At 43.5% G+C, this 11,990-nt stretch overlaps 1 protein-coding gene across 1 annotated transcript in view; it reads right to left on the bottom strand.

Annotated features, from left to right (window-relative positions):
* Positions 1-1,070: 1,070 nt before the first annotated feature.
* The window catches only part of LOC308297197 (heparan-alpha-glucosaminide N-acetyltransferase), a gene marked incomplete at both ends in the record, with an annotated part of 30,752 nt that continues 19,832 nt past the window's right edge, over positions 1,071-11,990 (bottom strand). The window contains 8 exons of the mRNA XM_080740613.1: positions 1,071-1,252; positions 2,443-2,555; positions 3,737-3,807; positions 7,957-8,034; positions 9,323-9,409; positions 9,522-9,645; positions 10,563-10,684; positions 10,807-10,919. Of these exons, the coding sequence (XP_080596739.1) occupies positions 1,071-1,252; positions 2,443-2,555; positions 3,737-3,807; positions 7,957-8,034; positions 9,323-9,409; positions 9,522-9,645; positions 10,563-10,684; positions 10,807-10,919 (890 nt within the window). The remainder of the gene's footprint in view (positions 1,253-2,442; positions 2,556-3,736; positions 3,808-7,956; positions 8,035-9,322; positions 9,410-9,521; positions 9,646-10,562; positions 10,685-10,806; positions 10,920-11,990) is intronic.

Raw genomic sequence — 11,990 nt, 5'->3', positions numbered from 1 at the left:
TTCAGTGCTTGATACCACAATGAACTATAAGCATAATCAAGTCAAAACTGGATTTCTATTCAGGAGAGTTTGGAAATGGCAATTCTCTTGAACGCTGCCTTCAGGTATGGCATGGAAAGAGGGCATTTTCATTTCTTTAGCCATAGTAAAAACGGCATTCATGGTCTGGAGAGGGCACTTTTTACAGACAGATAAAAGTGCAGTGCCTCAAGCCCCCTTTGATGTCTATGTGTGCACGTGCCTGCACTCCGGGATGTGCAACATTCTAAGAACTCATCTCTGTTGTCAAACAGGCAAATTGGATGCTGCATGGGTAATTTCCCTGATTTTCCAACAGCAAGAGTGCAAGAGGTTCTGGTCACATTAAATGACACTCTTTTGTGAGCAGTGCATCTTGACCCCTATTAAAGTACTGCCACTCAGTGAGCAGATGGCACACACACACACACACACACACACACACACACACACACACACACACACACACACACACACACACACACACACACACACACACACACACACACACACACACACACACACACACACACACACACACCAAGGCGTGACCATGGCAACTGACTCGTAATGGCTAGCCTGGTGTGTAGTGGAATCACTTGCTCTAATTTGTTAAGTAGCACCTCAGTATATTTGATTTAATCACTCTATTCAGTGCCTAAAACAACTGACACCAAATAAAACATCCCCAGCTGCCCTGACTGACAGAGGATCAGACATCTGATGATTTAGGCCCGGGCATCATTTTGAGTAATTGGATAACATTGCAGTGTTGACAACGTGGACCGTGTGCACATTCAACACTTCCAACTGTTGTAGACCGCATACCTGGATCAAAGGGTCAAACTGTAGCTATTTAGGAACAACTCTTTAGAATTTTATTTAACCATCAGATGAATGGCACTTACAAGCATCTCTAGGCAATGGAATGTTTCCAGCGAGCTAATTCATAGAAAATTAATGCTTTTGTACGGTGGGCGGTACAATGACGATAATGCTGAGGAAACTGTGTGTGAGGATTGAGAGGAAGGAAACAGACGGTCCTCCTGCAGTCAGATTTTAAGGAAGAATTTCTTCCTGTAGAGCAGGTAGGAAATAAGCACCCACAGTGATGTTCCCCACAGGCTTTGGAAGAGCCACTCCCAGTGGCTCTCCTGGAAGCGCATCTCCCAGCTGAAGGGGAAGTAGAAACCCAGTAGAGAGTGGCCCACGTACACAAAGATGGAGTTCATTCCTGAGGAGGACAGCAGGAAACGACAGAGAATAATTAATGACTTAGGCCTAGAATTATTGAATGCTTTAACCAGTGAAAAATAGCAGATATACAAGCTCGCAGCGCGAACGAACATTTGTACTAAAATTTTGAGATGGGGGTCCGTGGCCAAATAAATATCAGTTTGGGGGTCCTTCACGTGAAAAGGTTTGAGAACCACTGACACAGTAGTCTCTCAAGAACAGACTAACTGAGATCCATTTAAGTGAAAAGGACCTTTTCTTTGACGATGGCTGGCCATATTGCTGACATAGAAACGTAGGGTTTTCAAAAAATCTTAGAAGGATTCAAAAGACACTTATAGAATCGGGTCAAAATTCAAATTTTCGATTTTTTTCAAAAATAGCAGATCTACAAGCTCGCAGCGCGGCACTCGGTGCCACGCTGTGAGCTTGTATATCTGCTATTTTTCAATAGTTAAAGCATAAAATAATGACAATAATGTGTATCCGTTCTAAATGGGTTAAGCGCTGATGTTATACTTTGTTCGTACACTTGTGTCATTGGGGGAAAATGGCGCTCTACAAGCTCACAACACACAATGTGACATGTCGTGAGCTTGTAGATATTTACGCTTTTTTAAACATTTAAAATGTTTAAAGGACAACTTTTTACAGCAAGGGTTCAAATTTTAGACTGTAATTAGAGAAAAAAAAAACAGATGAGTGTTAAAATGTTTTCATTTACTGCTTTCTATTGTTTTAGCGATTTTAGTATTTTGATTTCAGTGGGTGGGGGCATGCGTACAAGAGTCTAAATATGTCTTTTTAGACACAATAGGCCAGCAATTTCTTTGTTACTATTTACACCATAAGTCACATCTGGCCATGAAACATTGCTGTGCATCTTGGGAATGGGCTTATTTTGTCTAAAAGTACATATTTAGCCACTTGCATGCATGGCCCAACCTGGGGGCATGCATGCAAATCAAAATCGTTAAAATCACAAAAACGATAGAAAGAAGTAAGTGAAAACATTTTAACACTCATCTTTTCTTTTCTCTAATGACTATCTAAAATATGAACCCTTGTTGTAAAAAAAACAAAGTTGTCCTTTAACGTTCACATCATGCCAAAATAGGGACACCAGGTTGAAAGTAGAGCGAGGGGAGTGGAAACACAAAGTCAGCTGTTCAGTGTATATGGACTCACCTGGGTATATGAACGGCTGACCACCCCACCACCCTTTGATATCCATGACAAAGTACATCGCCCCCAGCAGGAGGAATGAAAAACAGCCCATGCACGTGACATAGGACAGAGACCTGGGAGTGAGCAACACAGACAGACTTTGTTGGGATGGGCTGGAGGCAGCGCAACATTTCATGTTGTAATGTACTGTGTAGTAGAATTGGGAATCTGTAAAACATTTCAGGAGAGGGCTGTGAAAATGGCAGTAAAAAACGTCAGGTGTGTCGATGCTGCATTGAGTGCATTGTAGACAAATAACTGCTGTTGGGATGCTGAGCTGCAGTACACACGCCATGCTATAGCATGAGATAAATATATTTGCATCAGCGGCAGGTCCTTGGCACACGTGCTCCAGTGGAGCCATGCCAGCCTGCCATGTCCCTGTCTGTTCTTAAGTGCAAGAATGTTTGATGTAATATCATCTTAAGTAAAATGGCTGCCTCCCAGAGCCTCGTTGCAGTAGGCATCTTTTATCTCAGCTGAAGTGGGGCCAAAAAGGACTCTTGGCCGAGAGTTAATTACTTCTAGACATCCAGGCAGGGATTCATACTCCAGAGCTCAATAACCTGTGCAAGATGAACTGCCTATAAAAAATAAGGGCAGGTAAATGGGCAGGAGGGGTTGCAGCTGTGCAGAGACCCCAGTGGGACATTCGGGAAGAATTTGCCTACACCATCATAGATGAAATGGTATTCTTCCTGACAACATTAAAATGATTCATATAACATTATGGGTAATATGGGAGTGGACGAGACTCGCGGGTCGTAAAGTAATCTATGCATCTCAGGTAGTAATCATAATGTATTTCACGAGAAATCATTACCCAGCATTTATCAGATGTTTGCGACCAAAGACAGCAGGGCTGGCATGGTGTTCAGATACTGTACATCCATAAAGGCATGTGAGTAACAGAACAATGAGGCATATGATTCATTGGACCAGGTGGAAATACTAATACAGTATTTATAGAGATGCTATTCCCAGTGTCTGACTCTGATCCCATCCCATCACCCTGAGCTGGTAAAGAATATAAAGCATCTTTTTTTTGCTGGCTGTTAAGAAGAGTGATATTGTTTGGGCACATACAACCCCTCCGCTTCACACTCCCGACAGCCGGGGTGATTATTTACAGTCGTAGCTGTCGTTAGAGGTAAGTAAACGCATGTTTTAGCAGGCCGTGATTTGTGCCTCCTGGAAACTCATCCTTTCTTTTGTGAGGAAAGTGGCTGGATTTAGAGGGTCAGGAAGCACTTACCAAAGGTTTTTATTGACAGGTATAAATCCCCCGTCTCGTGTGCACTTAGAAAGGATGGCTGCACAGATTCCCTAAGGGTGGAAATGAAACAGATTTCAAATCAATGCTGGGCGATAAAGCACACGGCCGTACTGGACTGCTAAAACGTGAACCAACAGAATCAAACGAGAGTACGTCAGATTAGCCGATTACTTCAGACTCAGATCAACAAGATCCCTTATGCCTGATTTATACCTGGCTGCAAATTGTGTCGTGCGCTGTAAATAGCAGATTTATAAGTTCACAACCTGTCACACTGCGACACAGTGTGGGCTTATAGATCCTTAATCTTTTGGTGCACGACACTGGCGTGCATTGAAGTATACATCAGGCCTTAGGTCTCCCTCTCCCCTCCCTCTCCATGTCTGTCTCTCCCTCCTTTACTCACACACACACACACACACACACACACACACACACACACACACACACACACACACACACACACACACACACACACACACACACACACACACACACACACACACACACACACACACACACACACACACACACACACACAGACTGTAAACACATCACTTTCACGATCCATACCACATTGGAACGCTGCACCTCTCAAACCGAGAGCTACCTGCAGCTGTCAAACTTCAATATGCTGCAGACAGGGACTAATCTACTTGAGACTTAGGCCTCTCCAATGCCTAATAAACCATAATACTGATTAACTGTATATGAACCGATGAACCGTATATCAATAAAAGTCTTTATTATGTCATCTATTTACCTTTACATATGATCTGGATATTTGAAAAAACATTTTGTACTCCACTGAGAAACCACAGGGCAATAGATCAGAATCTAAACATGCGTGTTATGTGGATATCCATCATGTGTATAGATGACAGAATCGATGGTGTGGAAATAGCCTAGCCGTGGCGGGATTGAGTCTCCAGGCTATGCAGGCAGCAGGATGTGGGACGCGCCTGGTATGTGGGGCAATCACTCAATTTCAATCTCTCACTCTCAGGGCCTGATCGTTGGACTTTAATTAACATGGGCTGTTGTTTATTAGGAGGGAGATGCACGGTCGCACCTAAATATCAATGCAACTCCGGACTCAGAATTCACACTATGATAATCTTACAGTGTTCTACTAACACCCGCGCTCTTGGCAGCAGAATGCACTGCCTGGACTGAGTCTCTGGACCAGTCTGTGAGCCTCCTGTTCATAATACCAATCCTGTGGTTGGGTGCCTGCAGAAATGAGCTCCTTCCTTTGCCAAGGGGACCAGCTAATGTCAAGAGCACATGTCTGAAACAAGAGGCGCTTCAAGAACAGATTCAAGCCTGCGCTCCGCGACCAAATCTTATTAGAAAAGTCAATATCAAGAGCAAGCCAATCACTTTAACTAATTTCACTTTCCGTGTTGGGTAAAACACTTAACTCTGTAGGATTATAAATAGATTTAGCTAGAGATCCAATAACATGCGCAGGACAAGACCAATACACATGAAGAGAATACAATATGACCTGGTTTTATGATAAATGAATTTTAGCCTGCAAATGAGACGCTCTGTTTACACTTGGCAAATATATATTTGTATTGCTAAGATCAATAAACATATCCTGTTCTTTCAACAAAACCACGTCACAGCAAAGAAATCTCATTTTACTTTTAATCTCTTATTTCAATAGCTGGGATTTTATTTCATGTATGGATTAACCATTATGACAGCTGATCCTGAATTTATGATCTCTTATATTACACCTACAGGCAGCACAATTCATACATCTGTCATGATGTTGTAGAAATACTCAAGTTCACAGAAAATGCTCACTAATAATGTATCCTTTTTGTAACTCTGAGAGTGTACTAATATAACCAAATGTAGGCCTACCTGTTAGATTAACACGGAGGATTTTACTGTGTAGTGTGCTGAAAATGTAAACCTAATGTGTTTTTCTTCATTTCGAAATGTATTACTTTATCATCCAGTGCCTCTGGGAGGTGCCAAATGGATGTAATTTGTTTGCTTTGGGTTCCCTCCAGCCACATGGCATACACTGATAGTCAATAAGATTCAACAGCAGAGATGTAAGGAGGACATCTGTCTTGCAAAGACTGACACTAAATACACATGATAGAATTTGAAATGAGGCTTTCATACACATACAGTACACTAGTATGCAACTCACCCAACCACCACTATGAGAGCTTTAATAAAGCTACTTTACTTTTTACTAGCAGTAATATAGTAATAATAATAAAAAATCTACCTAAAATATTAAAATAAACCACTTCAACCCTAGCATCTCTATTCTGGGGGGAATTATTTGCCAAAAATAGCAGATCTATAAACTCACAACATGAACATGTGAGAGATTTGGTGTAGAGAGGGGGGGGGGGTGCACCAGCAAATACAGTTGACTAAGTATAGATAGGGTTCAACTATCACTATCTCCGGGAACATTCAGGTTGTTTGTTTTACAGCTGACGTTCCCAACAAGACCTCTAGTTTCCGCGGGCTGAGTGTATTGGACCTTCTCTTGTCCTCAGCAGTGTGATTTCAAAGGCACTGTGACACAGCTAACTCCTGTCCATCATCGCTCCAGGTCACTGGCCAGGATGTCTGCGGCTGCAACGTGGACTCTCTAACCAATAACCCTCTCTCTGGAAAGAGCTGCTACGCTAAAGGCATTAGAACAGTGGTTTTCAACCCTTTTCATATCAAGTTCCATTATTTTTTAACCACTCAGATCGACCAAAATGTTGAATATTTTCTTATCGTTGGATAAAGACAATTTCATGCTGTATTGATGCGGTACCATAGGAGAGATTTTGATTTCTTATGGCATACAGCTCATGAATGCCATGCAAAGTGAGTGGTGCTCACTTCGCATGGTATATTAACAGGCAAAACATTGTTCAAAACAACAATCTTATAATTGTGTAGGCTTCTTGTAAATTAAGTAATGCAAATGTTTAACAATAATTTAACTAAGAACAAAACCAAATGGACCCATTTGGATTCGTTTTACACTCTCAAGAGTTAATAGGAGCCATGAGGGTCCATTTGGTTCCCTGACCACTGGTTGAAAACCACAGCATTAGAAGAAATGGCTGGACACAATGTGGAACGTAGTATGCAGGATTTTGTCAATCTCGTTAGTGCCAACTGACTCCCCTTTGGTAGGTTTACCAATGCACAACGGGTCGTCTCATGTAGCACTTGGCTTGTCCCTAAGGGACACATTCCCTCTCTAAATTAAATAGTGACCAGCTTGCCTCTCTCCTCTTTTTTTTAATTTATCTTCAGACCACCCAGAATGAGTCTCGTTCCAAAACTATGACCTCCATGCTATCCAAGCAGAAGTCTAGTATTCAACACGTTATGTTATTTACATTTACATTCAGTACAATAACATTCTGCACCTGAATCGATTTACTGTAAGTGCACTTTAAAAAGAAAAAAGAAAACAAACAAAACCATTTTATCGGTAAAATCATCTGTTTGGTCTATACATGTGTGTTGAGCCTGGGTTAAATGAATGAGCTGACCATGCTCTTCGGCGAAGTCCAGATGATGGCAAGGAGAACCTGAGCTCTTGGGCTCAATGTAAATAATATGCACAATTCTATAACATTCAAAAACCACATGTGGGACACAGCGGCAATGAGAGACAGTGTGTGTCCCCTGGGATGCCGGATACCATGTCTGCCCGGAAATACAGGCACACATGTATGTTGTTTTAATATACTCGCATCATCACACACGCGCGCGCGCGCGTGCGCGTGCACGCACACACACACACACACAAACACACACACACACACACACACACACACACACACACACACACACACACACACACACACACACACACACACACACACACGTGCACGCAGGCTACTAAGTACTGCTAATGAACAGTTTCGGCAGCTATGACTAATAATTGAGTAGCTGGAGAAGACATTACCTGCAAGGCAAAGTAGAGCACATAGAGCTTCCAATTACCCTGCTCTGTGAGTCATATGGCCTTCTGTTTAATGACCACAAGGCACAGTGAGGCATCTACTGTAAGCAAGACCTCTAGACTAACACTGTAGTCATGATTTCAGTTATACACGGTAATAATTGTAGTCTACATGTCTGCCATTGCAGACATGATATAGCAGACAGTACCACAATTATGTTACCGTCAATGTGATGCAACATACCAGGATAATAGCCCATACCAGGAACCGTGAGAGGATGTGGACATTTTTCCTTCTGAAGAAAATAATAATTTTCCCCGCCTGTAAAAAAGAAAAAGAGACACAGCGATAAGCACAGAGACTACAACACAACCAATCATATATTTAATGAGAATCCCGCCGTAAACTCCAACAATCCGCATGTCAATTTCTTTGCCCTTGGTAACCAAATAGTCCAGGGATGTGCAGGGGCGTCACAAGGAGGGGGGAAAAGTGGGACTCAGTTACTAGGGCCCAAGGTGGAGGGGCCTTGATTATTTTATACTTTAGCTATTGAAAAATAGCAAATATACAAGCTCACAGCTGCAAGCTTGTAGATCTGCTATTTTTGAAAAGTCATGAAAATGTGTGCAAATCTTTGAATATATGTACTTTTAAAGCGAACATTTGTAACTCAAATTTTGATTCTGGGGGGTCCCTGGAACTAAATATTTTGAGATGGGGGTCTGTGGCCAAATACATCATTTTGGGGGTTAGGGTTTGAACAAGTTTGAGCACCACTGACATAGAAACATAGTTTTTTTTCTCCAAAAACCTTAGAAGGATTTGAAATATTCAAAGAATAGCAGATCTAAAAGCTTGCAGCGCGGCACTCGGTGCCGTGCTGCGAGCTTGTACAGTATATCTGCTATTTTTCAACAGTTAAAGTACCCAGGGCCCAGAATTTGGTGCGACACCCCTGGATGTGGCTGTCAGTACTGTGTCCCTGATGTGGCGGTCACATTTCTCCTGTCCCATGGAGCCAGATGTGGGGTGTAAGTCATCCCCGCCCTCTGATTAATTTGGTGATGATGAATATGTCTCAGCCGAGGACATTAGCACGGGCAAACACATTGGAGGGCAGCGGACACCTGGCGTGTTGTCTGAGACCCGATGACTGAAGGGCTCAATGCTAAACGCCCACCGGGAATTGAGTAATGTGGCTTGTTTTTGCGTGGCAACTTCCCACCGCAAGAAAGAAAATGCTTACATGCGACACTGAGCAAAGAGTGCGTGAGGTGCCCCTGAGACTCTCCAGGCCCAGAGACCCGGAGCTCTTTCTTCATTTTCTGACAAAACATTCGGTGTTAACAATGGAGGGCAGCTGTGCACTTAGGATGAGGCTCCTTAGACAATCCCTGTTTAAGTACTAACTCAAAGATGGCCTCACAATCCCTGTGAAATCTCTATCTATCTATAACAAGATTAATGTTATGAAGGGCAATTGGGGCAACTATTAGCAATCTTCGGAATCACTTAATATTTGAGATTTGAGATTATTTGTGATATTCTTTTTTTTATAAAAAGCCTCGACTTCAAATACAACAGAGAAATTCGTGAGGGAGCTTACTTGCATCCCCATGAATCCCATGACAACAGAGTTGATTGTACCCAGAACCCCCTCTGGGTCGAAGGGCTGTGTGGTCCGATACATCTCCTGGAAACACAAGATGAGAAATGAGCGACCAGGTTATTCCGCGGCTCTTTAATTCGTTCCGCACGTGGCTTTGTCATTTGCAGATTGACGAGACATGATATGAACGCTGTACCTTGCACGTGGGGTATCTGAACATGTTGTCACCGAACATCCAGCCATCAATGTACCCTGCAGCACCGCCGGTGCAGTTAGGGAAGAGGCCATCATCACCAATTCCACCAGCCCCTAAATAACCTCTATTAGGAAGAATAACATTATATATCACAGGTTTTCACAGTGGGTGCCAAGGCCCCCAGGAGGGGGGGCAATTGGACAGGAGGCGGGAAATAAATTAGATGCAGGCATGTGCACACGCATGCACACACACGCATGCACGCACACACACACACACACACACACACACACACACACACACACACACACGCACACGCACACTCGCGTGCGCGCGCGCACACACACACACACACACACACACACACACACACACACACACACACACACACACACACACACACACACACACACGCACGCACGCACAGAGAGAGAGAGAGAGAGAGAGAGAGAGAGAGAGAGAAAGAAAAACATTTTTCAAAAATAGAATAGCAAATGCAAGATCAATGCATTGTGCTCTGAAAAGTGAGGTTGTATATCTGCTATTTTCTAGACAAGACAAGCGTTGTGCTAGGAAGCATCGGTGCCCTTTCGATCTCACAAGCTCAAGCCATTGTATTTCAAACAGCAATGCCAGGCAGGGGTCAGGCACACGGGGAAAGGGTAGGACAGAGAGAGGGATGAGGGAGACGCAGAGCGAGGAAGATGGATCCTCTGCCTCCGCACCTCTTATTGCACATGACACACTGAGATTGGCTAATTATGCCCTCTGAAGCTTCCACCACACTGACCATAAATCACGGTGGCTCATAACACCAGCAGCAACGTAAGGTCCAGGCTAACACCAGCACACGTATAGCTACCGCTCCAGCACCATGGCTCAGGCAGGAGATCGCCATGCCATGGGGGAAATGGATGAGCTCACCGACACTTCCACCGTATTGGCGTGGTAATATTAATGAGCGGCAACAACGCAGGTCAAAAACATCACATGATGGTAAAAGCGAGGCAAAGATTTATGCTGAAGGCAGACTTGACTCACGTGGGGCAATTGGGCACAGGCATGAGGAAGGTGATGCACAGCCATATGCTCTCCAGTATGATGACGAAGAGCCACTCTGGCCAGTAAAGAACCACATCCTGGACAGGGTTCCACCAGTGATGCTGCATCAGACAGAATTTATGTCAAGTCCAAAAAACAATTGCATGCCCCCTGGAATCGGCCTTCAGAGGTAGCCTCCTGGAATGCAATTACTGATGAAAGACAACTTGACTGAGCTGCTCACCGCTCTCAGAGGGACCTCTTTCTGGCCCCACAAAGTCTGCATCAGAGACAGCACAAAGTAGGTGAATCCCAGCCGCTGCAAAACTCCAGGTACCCTCAGCCAGGACAGGGATACTGGAACACGCACACAAGAACATGCACAGGACATAACCCATTACAATAGGAGATAGAGATCCTTACACACACACACACATGCCGTATATATAGTGTTACACCACAAGAACAGTGTGGCACATGTGCACGTGTGTAACACAAATATTGACAAATATATGGCCATAGCTCTAATGATAATACGGATCAAATAGAACGGTGTGATGCTATCCCCGCTGACTTGAGGGAATAGAGGCCCAGGAAATGGGTGTCAATCAGAACATCTACCCGGGCATACAGTACGGATAGTGTTCCCTGAGGGAGTGTGATGGACGGCAGGAGGAAGCGGCCGCTGTCCGCCTGTCGGATGTGAAGGCACGCACATCAAGTAGGTGGGAAGCTAATCAAAGATTCCTAGTTATCTCTGGGTCGCGACAAATTGGGGAGGAAAGGGATGGCCTCGGGTTGAGAGATTGATGGTAATCTGTACATTAGTTAATTGAAAACCTCTTTGCCGCATAAAGTGCTGTAAAAACAATGTAATCCCAATCATTGATCTGGCCAAATCAAATAAGAGGAGGAAATCTCTCTTCTCACAGGAAAAGATAGAGCTGTTCCAATGACTAATGACACATTTGTTAAATCTGCAAGTAACACCCTTTGACAGATTCCTTTATCAGTCATCCACAACGTCAGATCAAGTTCAATAAAAAGCTTGCCCTCAGTTCCCCCCCAACCCCCCACAAGACATCACTGTATAATTTTCAATGTACATGCTTTGAACTTTAACATGCACACACAGTATTTTCACATTTTTATGAGCAGTATAATAACCAACCTTTGCAGTTGGATCAATACTGGATTGCAAACAGTCTTTTTGTGAAAGTGATACCTTTTTCACAGGTTCAATATCATTTAAGAAGTGAAAGCAGCTGAACCCCCAGCTCAGCTCTGAGCACTTCCACAGATAGATTGAGAAAAAAATGATTCCAAAGTGCAATTAGAACGACCAGAACTGAGGCAATCACAAGGAAGAGCAAACAACTTAGCCCAAAGAAAGTTCTCAAAATAAGAAGACTTTGGTTCTGAAGACAG

The sequence above is a fragment of the Nannobrachium achirus genome (assembly GCF_963921795.1).
Source record: "Nannobrachium achirus genome assembly, chromosome: 13".
NCBI classification, from domain to species: Eukaryota; Metazoa; Chordata; class Actinopteri; order Myctophiformes; family Myctophidae; genus Nannobrachium; species Nannobrachium achirus.
This window is presented reverse-complemented; position numbering and strand designations above follow the sequence as displayed.